Source organism: Artemia franciscana, chromosome 17, assembly GCF_032884065.1.
Source record: "Artemia franciscana chromosome 17, ASM3288406v1, whole genome shotgun sequence".
NCBI lineage: Eukaryota > Metazoa > Arthropoda > Branchiopoda > Anostraca > Artemiidae > Artemia > Artemia franciscana.
In genome coordinates this window covers 41,864,780-41,892,278 of record NC_088879.1, presented here as the reverse complement: position 1 = coordinate 41,892,278, position 27,499 = coordinate 41,864,780, and the positions used below count along the sequence as shown (strand labels likewise).

General features: G+C 34.8%; 1 protein-coding gene across 1 annotated transcript; it reads left to right on the top strand.

Moving 5' to 3' along the window:
• The first annotated feature begins 284 nt into the window (after positions 1-284).
• On the top strand, positions 285-23,942 carry LOC136038251 (small ribosomal subunit protein eS7-like). Its single transcript, XM_065721364.1, has 5 exons — positions 285-393; positions 8,848-9,023; positions 13,345-13,523; positions 14,947-15,097; positions 23,832-23,942. The coding sequence occupies exons 2-5, from the start codon at positions 8,853-8,855 to the stop codon at positions 23,907-23,909; spliced, it is 579 nt and encodes a 192-aa protein (XP_065577436.1). The 5' UTR covers positions 285-393; positions 8,848-8,852; the 3' UTR covers positions 23,910-23,942.
• Positions 23,943-27,499: the final 3,557 nt, after the last annotated feature.

The following is a 27,499-nucleotide window of genomic DNA, read 5'->3' as shown; positions in this document are numbered from 1 at the left end:
GGGGGTGTAAAGAGGGAGGTTTTGAACAGATGGGGATACAGGAGGAGCCTGCGTAGCTGTGTTGGCCTCAGATGGCTTGATGCTGCGATGAGTGTTTAGTAGTAGGAGTAGATTGTGGATACCACCAAAAAATTGTGTTTTATGACCAGGATATTATTCAAAAACCACATGACTCGTCGATGGCATACTGACGAGTGGCGTATGTCATGGAACCAAGGGAACCTTACGTTTTGGTCCCAATTAATAGAATATAATCTCCTGTAAAAACTGGTATAGTTTATAACGTCAGAAATGTCAATTTCATGGTAACGCTGTCACATCTTCTCTCTTTTCATCATTTAACGAAGAAAAGATTACAGAAACTAAGAAACTTAAAATAATTTAAAGATAAAGGTATCCTTTTCGATCGAATTTCTACTAAATTCAATAGTCCTTCTGTTGAGCTTTCTATAGATAGGAAAAGTGTAATCTTCATCTACGGCAGTGTCAGATGCACGGAATTCTTCTGATATTAATCAAATTTGCTGTAACTGGAGTTCTTTACTTAACTTTGTTAATTTGATGAACCATACTCGACTGAATTTTATGCTCTCTCCACAAATACCAATGATAAAACTCTAGAAAGACTATTTTTTGCTATCCTGTTAAGGGGTTTGATTGTGCAAGAGAAATTCAGGGACAGAGTGCCCTTTAGAGACAATTGACCTTTTATGAACTTAAAAAAAATAGTCTATTAAAAGTTCAGTGTGTCCTAGACACATGAAAAGTAATAGAGAAATTACTTAGAAAAGTAATTTCAGCTTCTCATCTTTACTCAATCTAATTTTGTAAAGGTTTGTTGATCTGCAAATATGTTTTTTCTAAGTTTAGAAAAAAACCATTGATATGGCTTAAACTTTGCTCAAATAACATGAATTTCATTTCTAAAAGTTTGTGGTAATTAAATTGGAGTAGCAACCCAGCTCAATAGTGACCAATACTCTAAAAAACTCTATTTGAAACAAATAGAAACAAAAAGAATCAGATTTTTATGCTGATTTTAAATATAGGCTATGTCTCATGAAGTTTAGTCATACTCATGAAAAATTACAAGTCTTAGAAAATTTGCCTTGTTTTGAAAAAAGGGGGTAATACCCTCAAAAAAAAAAATTGGAATTTTCAATTGTTTACCAAAAAGAAGATCACAGATGTGGCCTAGGTTTATTTTTTCCCCAGGGGTGATTATAATGACCCAGTGGTCCTAGAACATTGCAATAGGGCTCATTTGAACAGACATTAAAAGTTTTAGTGCCCTTTTTGGTAAAATTCTAGTTAATTGACTTCTTGCTATCTCAGAAAGGGTTTAGGTTAAGAAAATAAATCTTTCAGGGATGAATCTACAGACTAAAGTATATCCCAGGAAGGTATTTTGAAGCAACTACCTCCATTCCTTGTCCCTCTAGAGGGCCCTGACCTTTAATGACCTTTAAAAATATGCATCTTATAAAAGTGAAACCTTGCAATATAGATCTTCTGCTTAATTGAAGTACAACACAATTTTTTTCAGCATCATAACTTTGCTCAATTCTATTTTATAAGGTTCTAAAGATATGCAAAAACATTTCCTAAATTTTGAAAAAAAAAATGTTGATATGGCTCAAATTTCTACTCAAATAACAGGAATTGCATTTTCAGAACTAAAGGCAGAGAAAAAGCAACTAGTAAGTGAAAACCAAGGTAAAATGTTGTTTTGTCAAAATTTCAATAGGTATAGACCTGTCATGTAGGCAAATTTCAGGGCCCTTTAGAGGGAGAAGGAGTGGAGATGGGTACTTAAAAATATCTTCCCGGGACATACTTTAGCCTGTAGACCCATCTCTAAAAGTTTCATTTTCCTAACCTAAACTCCTTCCAAGGTAGCAAGAAGTCAATTAACTAGAATTTTACCCTAGTCTGTTGTTTCAAATAGATTTTTCTTTAACCAGTGCCTTCCTGGGACACACTTTAGTCTGTAGATTCATTCCTGAAAGTTTCATTTTCCTAACCTAAACCCTTTCTGAGATAGCAAGAAGTCAATTAACTAGAATTTTACCCCCTTTTTAAGTGACCAAAAAATTAGAGGTCAACTAGGCCCCTTCTTATGCTCATTTTTTTCCTGAAGTCCTCAGATGAACATTTTAAGATAACCATTTTTGTCCAGTATAGCAAAAATTCTTGTAACTATATCTTTGAGGACAACTTAATTCCCCATGGTCCCCAGGGAGAAAGGCTACAAGTTATGAACTTTGCCCATTTGTATGTATAGGCTAGTATTGGTTATTGGAAACAGATGTTTTCAGGGTAAGTTTTTTTCTGGTAGAAGGGCAGGGGTTACTTGAGAGGATCTTTTCATAGAGGAAGATAATTTTCCATGAAGAGGGAGCCAGATTTCCCAGCATTATTTAATATTTTATCAGAAATCAAATACAAGAAAAGGTTTTCCAACTAAAAGTACAAACAGAAATTATTACATATGTAAGTGGGTATGTCCCCTTGTCAATGCCTCACTCTTTATACTAAAGCCTTTTAGTACTTTCAACAGAGCTATTTATTCTAATTAAATGGCCTTTACAATTCAGGGCTCATTCTCAAAGAATTGGAACAAAATTCAAACTTTAGCAGAAGAGTGAGGTATTGACAGGAGGGTACATCCCTTCATATATGGAATTATTTCTGTTTGTTTTAAGTTTTAATGTTGCTCCTTACTTTCAGCTGAAAAAAACTTTTTTTTATTTAATTATAAACTGAAACCCATAGAAAAATAAACTGAAAGTTAAAATGTAATGTTGATGGAATTCTAGTTTAGCTACCTCCTGCTACTTCTAGGAAAATGAAATTCAGGGATACAGAGCAAAGTATGTCCTGGAAAGGTATTTTAAAGTACTTACCCCACTCCTTCCCTCTATATGGCAGTGATCTTAGATGACTCTCAAAAATATTTGTGTTATGAAAGTAAAACATAATAAAATAGATCTTCTGTATAAATGAAGTACAATAAAACTATTTTCAGCTTCAAATCTTTGCTAAATCCCAAATTATGAGGTTTCAAAGATGTGCAAATATATTTCAAAAATTTAGAAAAAAGCCATTGATATGGTTTAAAATTCTATAAAAGTAACAGGAATTTCATTTTCACCATCTTGCACATTTGGATAGGGGTGGTGAAGTTCAAACTTACCTCAATAGTTAAAACTGATCCTAAATCTATACATAACATTCATTTGCACCAGGAATGAGCTCCCCTCCCCCCCTAGTGTACCAATATATACTCTGAATTGGAATTTACCCTTTATTGGTATGTGTAGAGATGGGGGGTAAAGTTCATATCCAACACAAACTAATGTTAAATTTGAATTCAGGATGAAATTCTCACTACAAGGGTTAGTTTATTTCTTAGTTGCCTAAATAGTCCATTAATATAAACCTTATGCTTACCTTCCTAGTGTATGTTTTTCACCCTGGATTCATTGCTGAAAATCTCATTTTTCCTAACTTAAACCCTTTTCAAGATAGTAAAAAGTAGCTAAACTAAAATTTTACCATTGTCATAGTTCCAGTAGGTATAGACCTGGTAGTAGTTCCAATAGGCTACCTGGCAAGTAGCCTAGACAAATTTCTAAGATACAATGACAGTCAAAAATATTAAAGGAGGGAGAGAACCAGGGTATTAACAGCAAGGGGAGGAGGAAGATGGAAATACATTTGACAGTAAAAGGCTATATGCAAAATGATATTCTTAAGGAAAAAGAAAATTACTTAATTTTTACATACTTAAGGAAGCAAAATCCAACAAATTTTTAATGTTGAAGATTCCTGGCAAAAAGATCAATTCCTGGAATTGGTACTTATGTAGGCCTATTATACTGCCAACACTTACGAAGTGAAGTTAGGTTAGTTCTAATGAAAAAAAAAACGTTTTGAAAATAAAATACTTGCCATTTGCCCTTTTTTTCAAGAGAAAGATCATGGATTTATGTCTTTTTTGTGTTTTTTTTCTAGTGATGATTGTATTTGAACTGGAAAAAAGAAGTACTTGTGCCTTTTTTTAAGTGACCAAAAAGATTGGAGGGCAAATAGACCCCCAAACCCCTCTTTCCTCAAATCATCTGATTAAAATTATGAGACTGTCATATGATTCAGCATAGTTAGAATGTGTAATAACTATGCCTTTGGGGATAATGAAGATTCAACATAGCCCCTGAAGAAAGGACTAAGTTATACAATGAGAAAAACAGTGAGAAATAAATTAAAGAAACAAGTTTTTTTTGTTACTGACAGGAAGGAGCACATTTAAATTTAAAACAAACAGAATGTGTTCCATGAGGGGGCCACCAGTTTCTTATCCCTTGCTCTTCATACTAAAGTTTGACTTTGTCACAATCATCAAAGAAAGACTGCTCAAACACAAGGGCTGTTGAATTTGAGCAAGAAATATTTTTTTAAGAACATAAATACTTGAGTGCAAGGAGGAAGGGGTAGCCCCCCTCACGCATGGAATAATTTCTGTTTGCTTTTAGTTTTAATATTGTTCCTTACTTTCAGTTGAATTTGTTTTTATTGTTATTATTTAATGCAGAATATAGCTGCAAATAAATTCCCTGATATTCATAGTTTCTTCAATATCACAGTGTCTTTTCTAGTATCAATTTGTCTGCTTGACAATCAGTACTTAAAGAAAGATAAATGTCCAATTGAATAGGAAAGAATTAGTTGTGACACCCCTTTATTTTAAGATCTACATTGGATTTGGGTAATTATTGGCCATTTCCTAAGACTCCAATCTTTTGCTGGGTTTTTGATAAGGTTTTAGTCTCAGGTATATGGGATTACTTGGAGTCTAATTTGTTTTTGATTCCCTAGAAAACGTGGTTTCTGTATAAAAAAGATATTTTAATATACAGTTTACTAAAGTAATAGATATGCAGTGATTTCCAAAAAGATAGTTATCATGGTCCTGCTTGTAATCAAAGTCAAAGCTACTGAATTTTATTTTGTTTTATTGTCATAATTTGAATTGATTACATACCCCAAAATGATGCTTGTCTATGTCCTATGATGGCACAGTGGATTTGACCTTAGCTTGGTAATATGGGACCCAGAGATAAAATCATGGTGCAGGAATGCACTGCAGGGCTGATGCAGGGACCTGAGTAGTCAAGAAGCATTGCTAAATCTTAAATAATAATAATAATGTTGCTTGTCTGAGAAAGAGACCAATCACTACTTTTATCATCTAAATTTGAAGTGATTACTTACCCCAAAATGTTGCTTGTCTGAAAAAGAGACCAATCAGTACTCAATACTTGTGCTCTACTTAAGTAAAACATTATGAAAGTATTTAGTATTCATACTTAAGCAAAAACTAGAAGTACGTGAGGGTGCCTAAGTACTTTTAGACCAGTGTTCAATTTCAATATCAACTTAATTGGGGAGTCACCCACTGTGATGCTTTTTGTTCTGAAATAATGCTCAGTAGCTAAAGTTTTAGACAAGGAAAGCATGGAGTATGTTAAATTGTTGTTTGTTTTTAATGGACAGTTTATATAGATTAATGGAAAAATAGATGCAGATTGGAACATTCCAACTGTGGAGTACAGATGACTATGATTTTTGAGTTTCAACTGACGGACATTTGGGGAACAAAAGCTTTTTGGGAATGAATATCCATTTGACTGATGAAGATCTTTGATGAAATTTTTTTTGCTCTTCCATGTTCATGCTTTAATGGCTCACATATGACAAAATCACTGAGCAAATGAGTGATATCTCTTGCAAGACATAAATTGCAGTTGAAAGGTATGCTGAGCATTAATTGGCAATGCCTTAAATCTCTGTAAAATATTAAAAGAATTTATAGCATTCTCTTGTGATGAGGGTCAAGTAAATGACAATAAGGATGAAGATTAGGCAAGTCAAAATGACTTATTCTTGTTTTTAATGTTCATGAGATTCTTAGTAATCAGAGTGAGGAAGAATGCTTTGAGTGTTTCCCATTTCCTCTTTATTTCAGATCTGTCACCCATACATCAGTTTAATTGTATCCTTAGATGTTGATAAAGCCTTGAATGATGTTGAACAGTAGTACTATGTCACTTATGCTAAGTGCACTGCTCTCTGGGATACTGTTAACAAGAGCTCGAAAGTTGCAGATGCTGTCAAAGAGCTATACAACAGCTCATCAGGCCTCTGACAACTTGAAGGAGTTCAAATTATGGCAAGTGTCCAAGATATAATGGAATTTCATGAAAAATAGAAGTTCTATGATATCTGTGTGATTTGATGAAAATAGAAGCTATGTGATTCTGGCATTAATTTCTCAAAATTCATTGCCAACATTACTATCTTACACTTATGCTACATCTCTCATGTCACTCCACAATGCTGAACTAGAGTCAATCTGTTAGAGGGTATCCCTGGCTTGGCATGCTGTGTTCTTGTATTGCTCTAAGGTCCTTATATTGCTCCTAAATCCTGATATTGCACCAAGTTGTGATCTAAGGTAAACACATTCACAATCACTATGAAGAAACTACCACAAAGAATTCAGAGAAACATGAATGCCATGAAAATAGTGTGAAGGTGGAGTTACTTTTATATGTGGCTGATAGGCAAATGAACTAGCCATGCTAAAAGACTACCCAAAAATAGTGAAAGTCCTAGAACATTAAGCAATATGTGTTGATATTGTTTTGACTCTCCAACATTCTGATGTTTTAAATGGATAACAGTTTTGTTATCTAAGAGTTCCCGTATCTGGTAATCAAAGAAGAAAATAGTTTCTATTGTCTTTGCTTGGGTCTTTTTGATAGAGTTTAGAATTAGTTGTCTGAGGGCAGGCATTTTACCTCTAAAAACTAGTACATCACATAATTACCTTAAATTGCAGCTTGGAGTAATCTAAGGATTTCTCCTTGTAGAGCTCAAGAATGATGACTTGGGTTGTATACAGAGTTCATTAGTGACCTGGTACTGTTCCATGTTCAGTAGCATCCCAATTGAGTTTATATTCTCTAGAGGACCACTCAGCATCTAGCCTTTGTCTGAAAACATCAACAAATTCAGCAATAAGTTCTTCATTAGATAGTTTCTTCCAACTGTTGACAATGCAGGATGAAAAGAATTGAGTGTGGACTCTAGATATTGTAGACTCCTTGACAAGTTTCAGGTGATGACCTCTATTAAATGTGTTGGTACCAACAATAGGGAATACTGCTAGGAGAGGATTAGCTGTTAATAACCTCTAAGCTAAAATGGCAACCTCTATTTCTCCTATAAACAACAGTCGAGATTCAACATTGATAGTCTTGCAGGGTAGGAAAGCCCCCACCTGCCAGGTATCACTTAGGAGAACAAGTGGAAATAGTATGCTTAACCAGTCCCATGGTTGGACTAGCTTCAGCAGCAGACCTCTTAGCATGATTGCTGAATTTTAGTTCATTGTCAATAGTGAAACCAAGATTCTGCTCATTGTTTACAGAGGAGAACGGGTGGCCTAAGAAAAAATAAGAGTGGCAAGGATTCAGTTTTCCAAAGTGAATGAAATGGCACTTGGCAACATTGAATTCAAGAAACCAGGTCTCAACCCATTGACCCAGCAATTGAAGGATATTTTGTAGCAGGGCATGATCTTCACAGGACAAAGCTGGTTCAAGAAGCTTCAGGTTTTCTGCATAAAGAGTTGATTTACTGCTGATAATGGAAGGAGCATCATTGATGAAGATAAGTAAATAGTGTAGGACCCAAAACACTTCCCTGAGGAACTCCAATCAAAACATGTGTAGAGGGAGAAAAAATACAATTACCAGAGATATCAAATAACCAAACACATTGAGATTGCAAATAAAGAAAACTCAAGGATCCAGAGCAGGAATTTCTCTTCAAGCTTGATAGCATGTAATTTAATTGCAAGTTGCTTTTGACACAATTTATCAAAGGCTTTAGAAAAGTCAAGCAGTCATTTCAGCAGGCAACCAAATATCAAGCAACTTGGTGATGTGATTATGCAATTCACAGGAGATCACAGTCTATGTGGTGCCATTACCACAAGAGTTCTTCTAATAAAGCCTATCTGATAGTCAAGACTTAGAGGTAACTGCAAGTGGTATTTCTTCATGTTTATTTTGCTTACTTTTCTTCAGTACCTACTGTGGAAACCAAATGGATGCTACAGTGGTAACTCATGGGTTTGTGATTAAAAACTCAGTACTTTCTTGCTGAAGGACTGTAGAAGTATTAAAAAAATGCTTATTACTTAATTAGAATTTTGGAGGAATACTTGATACTTATTCTTGAGTGAAAAGTAAAAGTACTTGGCACAACACTGACTACTATCAATACACTGCATGACAAAGCTGACTAAGGTCTTCTCAGCTGTGTGTGCTCTATTTCTTATCATGAATTTCCAATTTCCTTAAATTATTGCTTGTGACCTGTTCCCACACTGTTTTGGGATGACCTGGTTTTGTGTGCCCTCAAATGGCTAAAAAGTAATCTTTGGCAAATGTTGAGCCAAAATCACAGATCAGGAAGATTCACATAAAGTGCAATTTCAAATCATGAAAGGAAACACATTTTTAGCACATACTTAGTATATAATTAGTAAATACGTTAGTTTTTCATCTTAATTAATGTTTATAACACATTAATTTGTGTTTTTGTAAAACTCAGAAATGTGAATGATGTCCTGTAAATAAATGAATCTGTAACCATGCTGCAACAGTTTTTTTTTTTTATTTCTCTGTCCTATTAAATTCTATATATTTAATATATATATATATATATATTTAATATATATTTAATTCTGAATTATTGTATGTCTTTTTTTTGTAGTAAGAATGGTAGCTGGTTCTAAAATAGTAAAGCCTTTGGGTGACAAGCCAGATGAGTTTGAAACTGCCATTGCACAGGCTCTTCTTGAGTTGGAGTTGAATTCTGACCTGAAAGCTCAGCTCCGTGATTTGCATATTACTGCAGCAAGAGAAGTGGATGTTGGTGGTGGAAAAAAGGTGATATTTATTTGAAATTTTTAATTAAAAACTTTTTGATTTTCAGTTATAATTTGTTGATATTTGATTAAAAATAAAATGAAATTTTGGTAGAAAATAAGAAGGAAAAATTCTTGACTTGTTTCAGTGTATACAGGATCAGTTTTTTTTGGGAGAGGGGCTGAACTTTTTGAGAATCATTAATGCAAGGGGATTTTCTGAATCCTCAATTGTTTGTGTAGACTTAATAACTTGCATGTGAAAACACTGAAATGCCAATGTTTAATAGAGCTATATGTAGCTAAAAAATTTACAGGGCAGTTTTGGGTTACTTACCCTTTTTATCCTCCTGATCTGCAGATGTATGGGTCTTGTCTTAAAGTAAGTTGCTATAACTGTCATTGCATTTGGGAAATCCCTAATGCCTATGTTTTTGGACTTGACAGTTGGTTGCTACTTGTCAGTGTAAAAATGACCCATCACTATCCAGTTAGTCAAGGGGCATGAGCTATATACTAATTTTTCTCTATATTATTGGGGAGAAGCCCCCCCCCCCACAATGTCCCTGTGTGCAAGCTGTAGCTCTGGAGTGTCTATATAGTGTATTTTATATTATACAATTAGCTGCAATTTATTATGTTTCATCTTTTTTGGGGTGGGGGTAGTTTGGTTTTCTTCAAACTTTTCAGTGAAAATACCAAAGAAAATACTTTTTTAAAACCTTGGAAGTGCAATTACAGGAATGAAATCTGATTCTTGAAATTAGTCAAGTGTAAATGTACACAACTGTATATATCTTGAAATTGGGAAAACCTGGAAACTTGAATTTGAATGAAAACCTCCATATCCAGTTGTATAGTTTTATGCTTGTTGGATGCCAAATTTGAAAATTAGGAATTCGTGTGAAAAACCAGCAGGAAGTGATTGAGAAAACATATAATCATGGAGTTTCAGAAGCCATAGCTTTTCTTATTGCTATAGTAATAGATTGATAGTGTCATAAATTTGAGCTATTTACTAATGTGAAAATTATTTTTAAAAATTTTAAGATTAAAACACTTCAAATTATTAGTTAATTGACTTACACCCAAAAGTATCTTTTTAGAAGCACAAATTGTGTGATCTAACATTACTTATGACATGTCAATAGAATCCTAATTCTCTTCCAGTTCAAAAAATGTCACTTTTATTACTTAATCTGTACATATTCTCACTAGCGTATATTTGTTTAATATAGTTGCATGTCCTCACTATTGACCCTAGCAATTATATCATCATGTTGTTTTTGTGTTGCTGAACAAATAACTATTGGTAAATTGGATGTTCCAGCAATTTGGCTGGATTTGTTTTTAAACAAGAAAAGTTTTCACTTCAATCCATTTATGATTCTCTGTGGTAACAAAGGAAACAATTTACAAATTTTTTTTTATGATTGTTTAATCATAGGCAGCATTGCGTAAGTAAAGAGCAAAGTGGGCACAATGTATTATTTGTTTATTTTTTTTATACCAGGACACTTTGTATTGAAGGAGCTGTTGTAGAAACTTCAAAAAAGGCTCATTTCATTGGAAATTAAAGGGACTAGTGCCATTTTTAATAGTCAAAAGTGATTAGAAGGCAACTAATCCCCCTCCGCGCCCACTATTTATCCAAACACATTCAGTCAAAGTTTTGAGATAGCCATATTGTTCAACATAGTAAAAAGGCCTGGAAATTTTGTCTTTGAGAATGATACCTCCCCTCACACAACCCTCAGAGCAAGAGTTGTAAGCTGTGCTCTGGGGGGCACTTAAGGTTTGTATAGAAAGGGTAATTGTATAAACTTTGGAGGGGGCTCATTGGGTTGCTAATCAGAAATTTTGGTGCCCTTTTTGAGATTCAGTGTGATCAGAGTGTGGATACTCCCCCTCCCCGACACACCCCATATTTTCCAAAATGCATCTGATAGAAATTTTGAGATGGCCAAATGTTGTTGTAGAAACTTCGAAAAGAGATCATTTGATTGAAAATAGAAAGGGCTAGTACCCTTTTTAATAGTCAAAAGTGATAGGAGGGCAACTAACCCCACCCCCTCCCACAGCCACCATTTCCCCAAATACATCCAATCAAAGTTTAATAATATCCATTTGTTCAACAGAGTTAAATGGTCCGGAAATCATGTCTTTGAGGATGAAAACCCCTTCTCCCCTCTTCCGCAACCCTCAGGGCAAGCGTTATAAGTTATGCTTCAGGGGCATATAAGGTATATATAGAAACGATAATTGTTAAAACTTCGGAATGGGCTCCTTTAATTGGAAAACAGATGTTCTATTATCCCCTTTTGAGATTGAGAGTGATCAGAGGTTTGATACCCTCCCCCTCCCACACCTCATATTTTCCTGAAATGCATCTAATGGAAATTTTGAGATGGCTATTTGTTGGTGTAGAAACTTCGTAAAGAGCTCATTCGATTGGACATTGAAAGGGCTACTGCTATTTTTAATAGTCGAAAGTTTTTCTAATCCAATCAAATTTTTTTAGATAACCATTTTGTTTGGAAAAGGCAGACTGAAACTCAAGAAAAGGTCCTGTTTGGCTAGTTTGAAATTGGAAAAGGCAGACTAAAACTCAATAAAAGCTCATGTTTGGTTGGTTTGTGGCTGGAAAAGTTAGACTATAACTTAATAAAAGGTCCTGTTTGGTTGGTTTGTGGCCGGGAAAGGTAGTCCGTAACTCAATGAATGATCTTGTTTGGTTGGTTTGGGATTGGACAAGATGGACTGAAACTAAATAGAAGGTCCTGTTTGGTTGTTTTGTGATTGGAAAAGGCAAACTAAAACTCAATAAAAGATCCTGCTTGGTTGGTTTAGGTCGGAAAATGTAGACTATAATGCAATAAAAGGTCCAAGTATTAATGTTCTAAGTGGCAAATCTAAATTGAAGTCAATTCCAGTGCAGCCTGGGGTTTTCAAATTTCACACTAACAAATTTCACTCAAATAAATATGCTTGGTTGGTTTGGGGCCTGAAGAGGCAGACTAAAACTCGATAAAGGTCCTGTTTGGTTTGGAAACGACAGACTAAAACTCAATAAATGGTGCTGTTTGGTTGGTTAGTGGTTGGAAAGGGTAGACTATAACTCTATAAAAGGTCCAAGTAATAATGTCCCAGTGGCAAATCTAAATTAAAGTCAATTCCAGTGTGGCTTAAATTTTCAAATTACAGACTAAAAATTTCACTAAAACACTATGCTTGACTGGTTTGGGGCCTGAAGAGGCAGACTAAAACTCGATAAAAGGTCCTGTTTGGTTATTCTGGGTTGGAAACGACAAACTAAAACTCAATAAAAGGTCCAAGTAATAATATTCTAAGTGGCAAATCTAAATTGAAGTCAATTCTCATGTGGCTTGGGTTTTCAAATTACAGACTAAAAATTTCACTGAAATACTATGCCTGGTTGTTTTGGGGCCTAAAGAAGCAGACTAAAACTCGATAAAAGGTCCTGCCTGGTTGGTTTGGATTGGAAAAAGTAGACTATAACTCAATAAAAGGTCCAAGTAACAGTATTCCGAGTGGCAAATCTAAATTGAAGTAAATTCCCATGTGGCTTGGGTTTTCAAATTACAAAGTAAAAATTTCACTAAAATACTATGCTTAGTTAGTCTGGGCCTGAAGAGGCAGACTAAAACTCAATAAAAGGACCTGTTTGGTTGGTTCGGGTTTGAAAAGACTGAAAGAAAGATTCAATAAAAGGTCTAACTAATAATTTTCTAAGAAGCAAGTCTAAATTGAAGTCAATTCCCGAATGGTCTGTGTCTTCAAGTTGCAGAATAAAAAATTCACTAAAATTTGAGGTTCTACTTGATTGGTTTGGGGTTGAAAAAGGCCGACTAGAACTCAATAAAAGGTCCAGAAATGCTGTTCCAGGGGGCAATCTAAATTGAAGTCCATTCCAGTGTGGCTTAGATTTTCAAATTTCAGACTAAAGATTTCACTAAAATACTATGCTTAGTTAGTCTGGGCCTGAAGAGGCAGACTAAAACTCAAATAAAAGGTCCTGTTTGGTTGGTTTGGGTTGGAAAGGGCAGACTAAAACTCAATATAAGATCCGGCTTGGTTGGTTTGAGTTGGTTTGAATTTAAGTTTATACCTTCTAAAGTTTTGATTACGTCTACTTTATAGGCTATCATTGTTTTTGTACCTGTGCCACAATCGAAAGCCTTCCAGAAGATCCAGACTCATTTTGTTAGATAGCTTGAGGAGAAATTCAGGATATGCAATAAACTTGTTAAATCAAAGGTCAAAAATAGGGACAAGAATTTAAGTTTATACCTTCTAAAGTTTTGATTATGTCTATTTTATAGGCAATCATTGTTTTTGTACCTGTGCCACAATTGAAAGCCTTCCAGAAGATCCAGACTCGCCTTGTTAGAGAGCTTGAGAAGAAATTCAGTGGAAAACATGTTGTTTTCATTGCTCAGAGGAGGATACTTCCTAAACCAACTCGTAGAACCAAGGCTCAGAAACAGAAAAGGCCAAGAAGGTATTCTTTTTCCTTATAATTTTTTTCTAATCTATGTAATATTTGCTCTAATCTATGTGTATCTATTTCGATACGGATGTGCTTTTTTGGGTAGGGGGGAGGGGCAACTTGAACATCTGAAAATGTATTTTTATCGTATTGAGGATGGTCACTAAACTTGTTAAATCAAGGGTTAAAAATAGGGACAACGAAGTTTTTTTCCCTCTAGAAATTTTTTTAAATATATTAAATTGATTTAATATAAAATACTAAGATAATTCAGTTGTATCTTTGAGAAACATTGTACTGTATTTTATATATAATTTCTTTGACTTTTCCGGATATAATATTTTGAATATTGTTGGTAGCGAGTTTGGGTATTGGAAACGAATAGGAAACTCATTTTTTTTTTCATTGTTCAAAGGTAGATACTCCTCCCTAAACTGGTTTGTAGAACCAAAGCTCAGAAACGGATGCAGCCGTGAGGGTTATTTTTTCCCTACCCTTTAGTAAGATTTAAAATCATTTATTCCACACAATGATATTCCACGTTCGGCACTTTATTCCACACAATGATATTCCACGTTCGGCACTTGATATCAAATTCTTTCCATACAATGATATCGAGCAAGGCAATAAAGTTATTTGTTTTAGGCTAATATCATTTGGCTCCTTTTCTACCGTTGGCTCCTTTCATTATGAGCTACCACTAGGTTATACTTTGTTCATAGATTAGTATATTATTGATAGGTTACGATTGGGGACAGTGTCAAAAAATATAATCCTCCTTTGATCTAACACCTTCCTTACAAATATTCTTCACAAACTTGTCCAATGCCATCTATCTTTTACTTTCTTTGCTATCGGTTCTGAATCCAGGCCTTTCCATTCGGGTTTGCCTTGAACAGATCCTCTTTGATTATTGACTAATTCTGGATATTTTCTCCTATAGAGCCTATCTAAATCCACTTTCCAAACAACTTGTCATCTTGGTAGTTTCAAGGACGATGATGACAAGACGCTAGAAAACGAAATTATTTGAAAAACCTAATTACTTTGTTGTGTGATAAGTTTGGATGCATCTGGTATTTTCGTATCTATGCTGACTTTCTCTTGTCAGGTTTCTTGTATTGACTCAAAAGAGCTGAAAACCGCTTCTATGTTGGGGTTCTTGGGAAAACTGACATTAGCAATAATAAAAATTCTAGTTTTTAACTAAGAATGGAAGTAGCGCACATACAGCTTTCTTAGGGGTCTTGAGAGCAGTGGATTTTGAAGTTAATTTAAATTTGGGGTGTGTTCGTTTTTGTGTTTTATGTAAGAATCTACTGCAGCAATGTTCCCAGCGGCATAAACCCCACAAACAATACACCTTTTGGTCCAAAACTTTTAGAACTGTTGGACTTCTGTGCCATGGACTAATGTATTTTTTGTTTCTTTTCAGCCGTACATTGATGGCCGTTCATGATGCTATCTTAGAAGACCTTGTTAATCCAGCAGAAATTGTAGGGAAGAGAATTCGTATCAAGCTAGATGGCTCTAGGATCATGAAAGTGCATCTAGACAAAGCACAGCAAACAAACATTGAGCACAAAGTAAGCTTTAAACCAACTATTCCGAAAATAAAATTGGGGACACCATTATATCTAGGCAACGTCATCAGTTATTCCGAGCAAAAATTTGAGTCAAGTTTTGCTGATAACGATGCAACAGCACTGGTCTTATAATTTAAGTTGTAATTTTTTAATCAATGATTTTTCTTCTAGAGGAGGGGGCGAGGGGTACTGCACTCTGCCCTTTGCCTCTTTGTATGTCTTAATTGCTAGAATCACTAAACCCTTCAGCCACCTGGATCTAAAAAAATATGGGAAACTCATTGGTGCCAGTAAATTCATTTGTTTGAGATTCCTTTAATCATTTACTTCGATGTAATGTAAGAACTTTGATGCAAAGAGACTGAGTAGCGGATAAGAACGGATAAGAACACAGTTGCGTCTTAGAGAAGGATGCCATCTTATATTACTAAGGAAAATTCAAATTAAAGTGGTTTTGAGTTTTTTTTTTTTTTTTTTTTTTTTTTTTTTTTTTTTTTTTTTTTTTTTTTTTTTTTTTTTTTTTTTTTTTTTTTTTTTTTTTTTTTTTTTTGCTGGATAAGTTTACCGTACCAGCGATGCTTGTAATTTGAAACTGTTTTTTTTTCAATGGTTTGTTTTTTTTTGGGGGGGGGAGGGGCTATTGTTCTCTGTCCTTCGCCTGCTTGCCATATATTAACCTCCGGTCATACAAACCATGATGCAAATATATTGAGAAACAGGTAAGAACTCGGCAACTCTAATTTGTCTTTAGAGGTGAGTGCAACCAACATAACCTAGTATTTCTCGGGACAGTTTCTGCATAAGAACTTTCTTTCTGGACGTCCAACTTTCTTTCTGGACGTCCATCTTTCTTTCATGTCCAACAATTTTGCGTTTAAGAGAGCTACAGTGTCCTCTAGACTATGCACTAGCCAAATAAATCCACGAAATTGATAAATGAATGCAGATAGGAAAATATAAATTGGATAAAAATTTAAAATATGCCTGGTAAAGTGCTGGATAAGGGCGCTATAGGTTTAGATTTATGTGACCTATGTCAAGAGGTCTAAAGTTAAAGCTTAACTAAGTTCGTGCTTCCTCTTCTTCTGCTGTTCAGGCCACTGAAATTCTTATGAACTCGGTAACTGCTTCTCTTGGGTTGACAAATGTTTGAAAAGATCAAAAATCAAGGGCGAGGTGTTGAGGAAGAGGCAACCCGCTTCATATACGTAACAATTTCTGCTCGTTTTAAGTTTTAACATTACTCCTTGCTTTTAGTTGAAAAAATATGTTTTTTATTTAATTCCTGGTCGTTTTTTAAATAATCCACAGAAAAATACCCTCCCCACGGAAATATCGCATTGACAGTTCAATCCGGTGAAAATTTACACAGGACAATAAGCCTTAACAATTCCCCGTGTAAAATAGAGACAGAAGAGAGAAATTAAGACATATAAAAGAATTCTACATAGGAATTGTGGCAAATTCCCCCAGTTTGTTACTTCCCCTGACAATTTTACCCACTGGAAAAACCTCCTGCAGAAAATTTATCCTCTTCCCACCTTAAAATATATGCATGCTCCGCAATAGAAAATACTATGCGTAAACAATGGGCAAATTTTATCTGGGTTGCAGTGTATAAGACGATCATGTCCCATAGTAAAAACTACAATTCCCTATGACTCCTAAAAAAAGTGTCAGATCAAAATAAGAAGGACATTATTTGAAGCACCTTGTCCAAGACACTTATAGAGGAAACTTACCGTCCCTTGGCTTGAATTAAATAAAAAAAGTTTTTTCTAAGTTTTTTCAACTGAAAGTAAGGAGCGATATTAAAACTTAAAACGAACAGAAATTACTTCGTATATGAAAGGGGCTGCTTCCTCATCAACGCTCCGCTCTTTACGCTAAAGTTTGACTCTTCATCTCAGCTCTTCTTTTTAAAACAGTAAAAAAAAACTTTAGCGTAAAGAGCGGGGTGTGAGGAAGCAGCCCCTTGCATATACGAAGTAATTTCTGTTCGTTTTAAGTTTTAATGTCGCTCCTTACTTTCAGTTGAAAAAACTTGTTATTTTTATTTAATTTCTGAACGTTTTTGAATCAATGCATGTTTTCATTTTGGCTCTCCGCAGAGGAATAATTGAAACGAAATTTGCATATATTTTTTTTTTTTTGCTAAATGGCTTTCTCATAATTTTGATCGAATGATTTGAGAAAAAAAGAGCGAGGGAGGAAGCCTAGTTGCCCTCCAATTTTTTGGTTAATTAAAAAGGCAACTAGAACTTTTAATTTTTTACGAATCTTTATTAATAAAAGATTTTACGTAATTTTATTAGCTTACGTAAAGAATTTTTCATTCTCATATTTTTATTACATATATGAGAGGGTTCGCCCCCTCGTCAGTACCTCTCTCTTTACACTAAATCTTAAATTTTGTCCCAATTTATTAAGAATGACCCTTGAATCACAAAAGCCGTAGAATAAATAGTTGACATTACTAAAAATACTTTAGCGTAAAGTGCGGGGTATTAGGAGGAGGTGAGCCCCTCATATGGGTAATAATTTCTGTCTTTTTAAGTTTTAATGCTGCTCCTTACTTCCAGCTGAAAAGACTTTTTCATATTTATTTTTTCATTGTTTTTTTTTAAATAATGCTAGTAAATCCTGCGCTCCCTTCATGGAAATTTTCTTCCCCCGTAACAAACTCCTCGATGGAAAGTTCCCCCAGTATATCCCCCTCTTCTCAAACCCTCTTCCCAACCAAAAAAGTCCTCCTGAAAACGCCTGTACACTTCCCAATAACCATTACTACATGTAAGCACTGGTCAAAGTTTGTAACTTGTAGCCTCTTCCACGGGGACTGTGGAGGAGTAAGCCGTCTCCAAAGACATAGTTATTAGGTTTTTCGACTACGCTGAATAAAATGGCTATCTCAGAATTTTGATCCGTTGAATTTGGGAAAATAATTAGCGTGGGAGGGGGCCTAGGTGCCCTCCAATTTTTTTGGTCACTTAAAAAGGGCACTAGAACTTTTCATTTCTGTTAGAATGAGCCCTCTCGCAACATTCTAGGACAACTGGCTTGATACGATCACCCCTGGGAAAAAAAAACAAACAAATAAACACGCATCCGTGATCTGCCTTCTGGCAAAAAATACAAAATTCTACATTTTTGTAGATAGGTCATTCTAAAAGTCATTCTATGACTTTTAGGGGGTGTTTCCCCCTATTTTCTAAAAATAACGCAAATTTTCTCAGGCTCGTAACTTTTGATGCGTAAGACTAAACTTGATGAAATTTATATATTTAAAATCAGCATTAAAATGTGATTCTTTTGATGTAGCTATTGGTATCAAAATTCCATTTTTTAGAGTTTTGGTTTCTATTGAGCCGGGTCGCTCCTTACTACAGTTCGTTACCACGAACTGTTTGATAACAAGGAAAATCTGTTGGATTAAAAAAAAAGTGGCTTCAACCATGATATTTCGCATCGACGGTATCTTTTTTTCTTTCCGTTTTTTTTTTCTTCTCTGCAGCTAGTGGGGGACTGGGACATCATAAAGGAATTTAACGTATTTATAAACCTTTTGTTATTTTACAACTATGATTTTTAAAATGGATCCAAGTTTTTACAAAAGACCACATTTGAGTAAAATTCGGGTTGCAGCGACAGTTAACAACCTTGTAAGAGACGATCACGTCCCATGCTAAGAAATACCATAACTCCTGAAAATAGTATCAGATCGAAGCACAAAGTACACTGTTAGAACCGCTTTGACCGAATCTCTTATATAGGAAAATTACATTCTCTTGGCTTGAACGACAAAGAAAATATGTTGGATTAAAAATCAAGAAAATTTGCATCAACTACGATATTCTGTATCGACGGCTTTTTTTTCAACTTTCTAATCAGCTATCTGGACACTGGAAAATCATAATAAAAAATGAAATAGTCCGTAAGTCCTAAAACTAGAATGAGATCAAAAACTAAGCACACTATTAGAACCGCCTTGTCTGAGACCTCTATATCAGAAACTTACTGTCCCTTGGCTTGAAAAACAAGAGAAATATACTGGTTTGAAAATCAAGAAAGTGGCTGCAACCACGATATTCTACATAAAAGGTATCTTTTTTTTTTCTTGTCCTTTTTCGTCGCCGATAGCTTGGCACTGGAACATTGTAGAGAGTTGTTTAATTACATAAAGGATCGACATTGTCTATTATAAATGGAGACTATGTAAGTTTCCTTGGATATGAAACTTACAAATGATGTTCATGGTCAAACTGATGTTCGTCTCTTACTAGTCCTTGCTAAAAAAAAGCCATAGGCTTTTTCCTGTTTGAAATCAGGGTTTTCGATAGTAATTTATTAGTATAACTTGGCATTTATCTGCAAGAGAATCGGAAATCAAACAAATCCGTTTGAGAAAGTAATATGAGGTTCATTTGTCAAATGAATAATTTAAAGGCATCTCCCCTGGCCCTGTGTGTGTGGGGGGGGGGGTCATGTCACATCAAAAGGCATAGTTATTGGGCCTTTCAACTATGATGAACAAAATGGCTATATCAAAATTTTGATTGGGCGATTGTGGGGGAAAAGGGGCGGGGAGAGGGCCTAGTTGCCCTATAATCTTTTTAGTCTCTTAAATAGGGCACCAGAATTCTTAATTTTGCTTCAAATGTGTCCTCTTACGATATTCTAGGCTCGATACGATAGGGAAAAAAACGAATTTACACGCATCCGTGGTCATCTGGCAAAAAATACAAAATTCCACATTTTTGCAGAAAGGAGCTTGAAACCTCTACAGTAGGGTTTTCTAATGTGCTGAATCTGATGGCGTGATTTTCAGAATGATTCCATGGCTTTTAGGGGGTGATTACCCCCCTCCCCTTTTTTAAAACAGGCAAATTTTGTCAGGCTCATAGCCATTAATGGGTAAGGCTAAACCTTTTTAAACATATATGTTCAAAATCAGCAAAATACAGCAAATTCTTTTGATATATATTTTGATATCAAAATTCCGCTTTTTAGAGTTTCGGCTACTACTGAGCCGGGTCGCTCCTTACTTACAGTTTGTTCCCACGAATTGTTTGATAGAAACATATTTATTGCTCTTCTTTTTAGGATTCTTTAGGATATTGGCAAAATTTATTCATTTTATGATTGATTAATTATGACTAAATATTATATGAATCTGAGTCAGATTGATTCAAATGAGATGAGTGTGATTAACTTTATCAGTTATCTGCTCATTATTAAAGTTTGCATTGATATGAGACATGTCTTATGGTTAAAAGAAGAAAAGAAAGTTTTTGTTAAATTCAAATGTCGTTGTACTAGATGAACGAAACTTCACTGAATTGATCAACAGCCTAATTTAAAGTCTCTCGAGGTTTTTCCAATTACATCCTTTTACCTGTTCTCCCGTCCAGGTCACTGAATTCTTATGAACTTGCATATAGCTGATTATTATTTTTTTTTAAATCAAGTTCTTACCTCAAGTTTTCCCACTTACAGGGTGATTACTTGGTGATACTTGATGGTACTAATATTTATAACATAACCATTTTCTTGTACTAACTATAATTATACTTGACTATACTATAAATACTAATAATAATTATAATAACTAACTATATTTATACTTTCCTATGCTACCTGTACTTTTCTATGACAATCATACTTAACTTAAGATCAAACAAATCTTTAGATTGGTTTTAAATCCAGCTCAGATCTTGTGAAATCTTAAAACAAATCAATTCTGAGCCATGTTTGAATTTTTTTTAGTTTCTTTTATTTTAATTTTTTTGTCGAATATTTTAATTTTTTTGTCGAGTATAGATAGTAATGCTTGTCGCTACATAAGGGACACAGATAGTCTAATTGAGCGAGAGGAATTCTGGCATTAAACCCTCCTTTTTATGATAGTATAAAAATGATGTTAGTTCATTTATTAATAGAATATGTCTATCTATTATCCGTCCATGCGTCATTCCTGGGGCAGTAGAACTAAGGTAGATAGTCATAGAGCCATGATAAACATAGAACCTATAGTTTTCTAAATATTTGGTTAAATAGCTGGTTATTTATTTATTATTGGTTATTATTATTGGCTGGTTATTATTGGTTAATTAATAGCTTTAAATTAAACCTATAGTATTTCAGGTGTTTCGTTAAATAGCAAGGGTAAACGGTGGGACTAAGTGTGCCTCTCTTATTGGACCAATACGTGTGCAGGCATGAAGAGTCTTTCTTTTTAGCGGTTCTTCTTTGTTAGAAAGCGCTTGGGCTCCGTCATTCGGTGTCCTTCTGGCTTCAAAGTTGGTTGATTCTTCTCCATGGCATTGAATTTACATTTTATCAAGGGTAAAAGAAAATTATTTGGGCTTTTTCATAAGGGACAAACAAGAGAATCGTGGGATCCTGCTTCCTTTCATCCGAAATTTCAGAATAAATACTCGGCAGGTACTCTACGGCTCTTGCGACAAGACCCTCCCCTTCTTCCGCTTAGTAAACCCTTCTTACCATTTTCAGGACATGTTTATAAAATATTGAGACTGCCGAAGAAGTCAATGATCCTCTTGAAGATCCATCTTTCTTCCTAGGCGGTGAGGTCTGTTTTTAGCAACGGCTTAATATCTTCCTGAAATTCTATCCTCTTTGTGGTTCTTTTAAACTCGAAGGAGATTGTTGCTGACTTTGGGCCTTCTAACAGGAGATGTTGAGTAGTTTCGATTGTTAATGCGCATTGGCGACAGTAGGGGCTCGGGTTTTTTTTTTCCACAAGTGTTCTTCCATCTGAGAATCATTGCTTGGCTCTTAACCTTTAGAAATGCCACGTTATCCCTGCGGTCTTTAAATATGAGCTTCAACGGTCTATAGTGAAGTAATTTGCAATTTCTACTTCTTGGTACATCCCTAAGGGTGATAGATACTGAGTTTCGGCCCATTCCAGAAGACCTCTGGATTGCTTGGTTCGTCAGTTAGTCAACCTCCTCTTCCTCCTTAAAACGTATTCCCTGGTGGCTGGGACGTCTTTGAAAGAAACAGTTTTTTTTTTCTTTTCCTTTACTGCAACTTCTGTTGAACTATTCCACCCAACAAGTAAATTTTCAAATGGGGATAAATCCTTGAAGTAATGACGAATGACACAACACGGTACTTTTTGCACAATTCCTCCCCGTCCCATCGGGTCCGAGTATAATGGTGTGAGCATACTAAGCGCCACTCGGCCGGGAAGGATTGTCTCTCGTATCTGCAACTTAATTGCAGATATTAAGGTTGGTGGCTTAAATATCCGGTTGTCGACAGATAGAATTCTCTTGGATGGGATTGTCAGGAACTGAACATGAACTTAAATACAATACTGAACCCATATTTAAACACAGACACGAAAATCAGTTAGCATTAGAGTTTCGCAGGTTGAATTGACAATAGATTATATATATATATATATATATATATATATATATATATATATATATGTTTGGCTATGCTGTTTGACCTATGTGATTGTATGGATGAGAAGGGTTAAGGCCTCATTCAAGTGCTGGTCTATATTAATTACCATGGTTAATATTAACCATGGCTCGTATAACGACATTCTATCTACCTATCTATATATATATATATATATATATATATATATATATATATATATATATATATATATATATATATATATATATATATATATATATATATATATATATATATATATATATATATATATATATATATATATATATATATATATATATATATATAGATAGATAGATAGATAGATAGATAGATAGATAGATAGATAGATAGATAGATAGATAGATAGATAGATAGATAGATAGATAGATAGATAGATAGATAGATAGATAGATAGATAGATAGATAGATAGATAGATAGATAGATAGATAGATAGATAGATAGATAGATAGATAGATAGATAGATAGATAGATAGATAGATAGATAGATAGATAGATAGATAGATAGATAGATAGATAGATAGATAGATAGATAGATAGATAGATAGATAGATAGATAGATAGATAGATAGATAGATAGATAGATAGATAGATAGATAGATAGATAGATAGATAGATAGATAGATAGATAGATAGATAGATAGATAGATAGATAGATAGATAGGTAGATAGAATGTCTCTAGAGGACTATGGTGCTAGTAATGTATCCCTTGCATTATTTGGAACATAATTAATGCATAATCAATACAAGCAATACAATAGTTGATAGGAAATTGTCTGTTGCTTGTTTGAAAATTACAAGACACCTCATCGTAAGAACGGTTGTCGTTATACGAGCCATGGACCCTTATTGGAATACTGCTCTTGTAAATAATTGTTGTAATCATAAAAAGAACTGAACTGAACCTGGATAGAGGAGGAAGGAGGATATTACAAACTTATGGGTGGTGTGAAAATTTTGATTTTAGCTTCAAATTTTGCAATGGAATCACGTTTTGAATTATCTAGCCGAAGTCCAGTTTTGGACTTCTAATTTTTTAATTATTTTATTCAGCATGAAGTACCTACAAAAGCATTACAACCGGTTCTATAACATTAAATCTTCTTTTTGTTTATATTGCAAAGCCTCCAAATTTCAATAATGAAAAGGCTCCCAAAAATTTCGAAAAACAACTTGAAAGTAGTAGTGGAAAAAAAAAATCTTATGTAAATCACACAAGCATCCGAGAACAGGTAGTTATATTTCTTTCTCTGAAATTTATTTTTTAATTTCAGGTGGATACGTTTGGTGCCGTTTACAAGAAATTGACTGGGAAGGAGGTTACATTCGAGTTCCCTGAGCCATACTTGTAATTCTGGATGAAATAAAAAACCTTCCAGGAATTATCTAAGAACGTTTTATTTGTGTAGGAACACGGATTTGTTTCTTTATTTTGTGTTTCATGTGTACGAGACTCACCTATCGGCTAGGCTAGGTTGACAGCTAGGGGACAGCTAGGCTAGGGACGTTGCAGTGTGGGAAAAAATACAAATCAAAATTCTTCATTGGAGCAAAACTTATCTTTTGTTGCAAGATCATATGTATATAAAATTAAATGTATATCTGTCTGTCACCAACGCTGTTCATCTGATTGCCAAGAAACTTTAAGGTGTTGTTGAGTACTATCTTGCGAAGCCTTTATGTATAATACCCCCCCCCCCCTCCAAGGTCCTTAATACTTTTCGCACAAACAGAAATTAAGACCCTTGAACAAAAATACTTGACAGTTCTTCTTGTTCAAATACCCGCCTGGCGGGTAAGTTAATAATCCCTAACTTGTTTTCCAGACACTTCAAAATCTAAAAATATGATGGTTATTTTATTTGTATTGGAAAATTTTCAGGGGTAATAGTCGAGGGGGATTTTCTGCGGAAGATTTAGTCTTTCAGAGGAGGAGGTATAGTCCGTGGGGGGATTTTCAAATACTCTTAAACTTAAAATACGATCGTTATTTAACATGGGAAAATTTTCAGGGGTGAATTGTCGGGAGGGAATTTCCCGTGGAGAAGTTAAACCCCCTCCCCCTCAGGAGGGGGTATTTTCTGGGGGAACCGAAACCCCACATTATATCTTGCTTGGGCCTGGGCATAATATGGAGAAACATCAGAAATTAGTTTTTTTTTAAGGTATTCGTTTTCAACTGAAAGAAGGCGCATCTTTAAAACTTGAAAAGAACGGAAACTACACTTTATATGAGGGTGGCAGTCTCCTTACTTCATTGCTCTTTACTCTGAAGTTTGACTTTTTATCCAAATTCTTGGAGAAAAATGACTGAAACACAAGGGCTATTGGATTGGAAAAAAATGTTTTCTAGACGCTAAAAACCTTTGCTTAATGAGCAAGGAGTTGAGGGGGGGGCGGCCCCCTTTATGCATAGAATGATTTCAGTTCGTTATAAGTTTAAAGTTGCTCCCTACGTTTAGTTGAAGAATATTTTTATTTGATTAATCATATTTCATGAAACAGAAAAAGTCTATAATTCGATGCTCTCTGTTTTCTTTTCGATGGATTGAAAGGTAATGGAAAAAGTATGTCTGGTAAAGTAAAAGTATATAAAAATGAAAATAAGTAAAGCAATTATCAAACAATAGTCTACTTATTTAAAAAAAGATAGGAACTCCCAGCATTCAGTTCTACTTAGCAATACTGAAGGGTTGGATGGATATTATTTAATAATATCAGCATTTTTGAACTTGGTTATCAAACACCAATATATTTAATGATTTCAAACTAATTATAAAAAGAAAAGCAATTTCGAAGTTAAGCTTAAGACTAAGATTAGAAACATCAAATAAAAATTTCTAGCGTTCGGGCACCCGCACAGGTCGCAAAAATACAGAAAAATGACTGCCTGAGCTTGGCAACCCCATAAAAAGGACAGAAAAGGGAATAACATATTCCCCGTTCACTGCCCGTGTCAAGACATTCCCCAGCCGCTAGCGCTGAGAAACACTGTTAGTGTTGAACACTATCGAGTAAAATTGATATTTTAACTTAATTTTGAATATCCAAAACCAATATATTTGACAGCTCCATACGTCTTAACTATGAAAAATTGAAGCTTTTTCAAAGTGGACAACTAGGTAATACTGTCACTTATGGTAAAAAATAAAAATGAAGCACAAAAACAAAGCATCTATTGTTGGAGAAAATACAATATCAAACATTTCTTATTATAGTGGCTTCAGATATCAGCCCAACGGTATTCAAGCTTCCTCAATTTGAAAGTGTATTTTTATCGGAACTGGCCCTCATTTTTAAGTTATTTGCCGTCTTTTTCTATAATTATGCAAACATTCTTATGGACAAATACTTTGGGAAATTTAACTTCAGACTCGAAACAAATAAAAATTTGCAATAAAAAGCAGTTTTTTTTTCTATTTAATTTACGCTTTTGTTATTCATAAGGATAACCATTAATTACCTGCTGTTATTTTCTATGAAGAATTCGATTTTTTTTTTTGCTGTATATACAAAAATTATTTAGAAAAACTTTATTTAAGAATGCAAAAAGTAATGAAGAGCCAGAAATGACGAACCTAACTCCCTCTCTCGCCCAGTTGTCTATTATTTCGTTAAATATTGATGGCACCAAAAACAAGGACACAGTAATTGACGATTTATTAAGTTATTTATTATGTAATTTGTATTCAGTAGCGCCACTTAACAGAGGATAATCTAAATTTTTTTTCGAAGATCCATCCTCCACGTAGTTTGCTGTTGCAGCTAAGAAGGCGCCCCTCTGGTGGTCCGGCTATATTTGCAAAAAAGATTTTGAAGACAAAACTGATCCCCTCTACAAATAGAACTATAGCCTTGTCAATTCAGGGAATGGTTCTTGTGAATGTTTATATGTCCACTGAATACATATGGCTGTTTCTTTGACCTGATTCTCTAAAGTTTGTGACGATATCTCGAAGCTCGTTCGGTCTACATGCTCTACAAATAAGAGGTGGATTGTTTGCGGTGATTTGAACTGTAAAAGAAGCCTTCCTGGAGTGCGCAGCGACATTTTACTAAATTGCCAGCCTCCTGCTTATATGATCAGTAACAAAAGTTTCGACTTTACGTACACTCACAATACTAGCACTACATCTCATTTAGATCATGTTGCTTGCTCACAAATGCAAATATTGTCGCCCCTATCATAGTTCTTCAGTCCGAGACCTGTAGTGATCACCAACCGATTGCGTTTAAGTTTACCCGTCCGCTTGATATACTAAAGAGCAAATCGAAGAGGTACAACAAAAGAAAGGTATAACAATAGGTATAAAGGTATAACAAAAGTAATTGGTCAAAGTGTGACACCGCTCTATTTTTGTTAACTGTGATTACTCTTATGTCTTATTAAAGTACCATTCCATCTCCTAACAGTCGGGGTGAGAACACAACATCAAAAATTGATCTTAATTGGTATTACGAGCAAGTTCTACATTCTCCACGTAGAGCTGAAGCCTCTGCAGTTCCACTCAAAACGGTTCCAGTTGGTTTACAGTCCCGGTTGGTCTATTTCCCCGGATTTTGTGAAGGCTAGGCAACACGCCTAGTTTTGGCTACGTATCTGGATTGCCTGAGGAAGACAACATCGTGGTGCCACTTTTGACCTAAAGTGTAGGACATAACCTAATTATAAAAAAGAACTCCGTAAGTTTCGCCTGAAAGGAATTTTACGGTTCACTTGCTCGCAGAAATCATTGCGCTAATTTCATAAAGCTGAAGAGACTTCGTACGGCCAACCACCTTTCAATCTCTCACTTAGTGCATGGGAAGAATATTATAAGGACACTCTCTGATAAGAATCCTTCAATCAGTGCATAATTTCCTGCTTGTGTTCAGTCACTACTGCCCGCTCGATTCACGTAATCACATATCCCTGCTGTTACAACTAGAAGCATCTAACAAG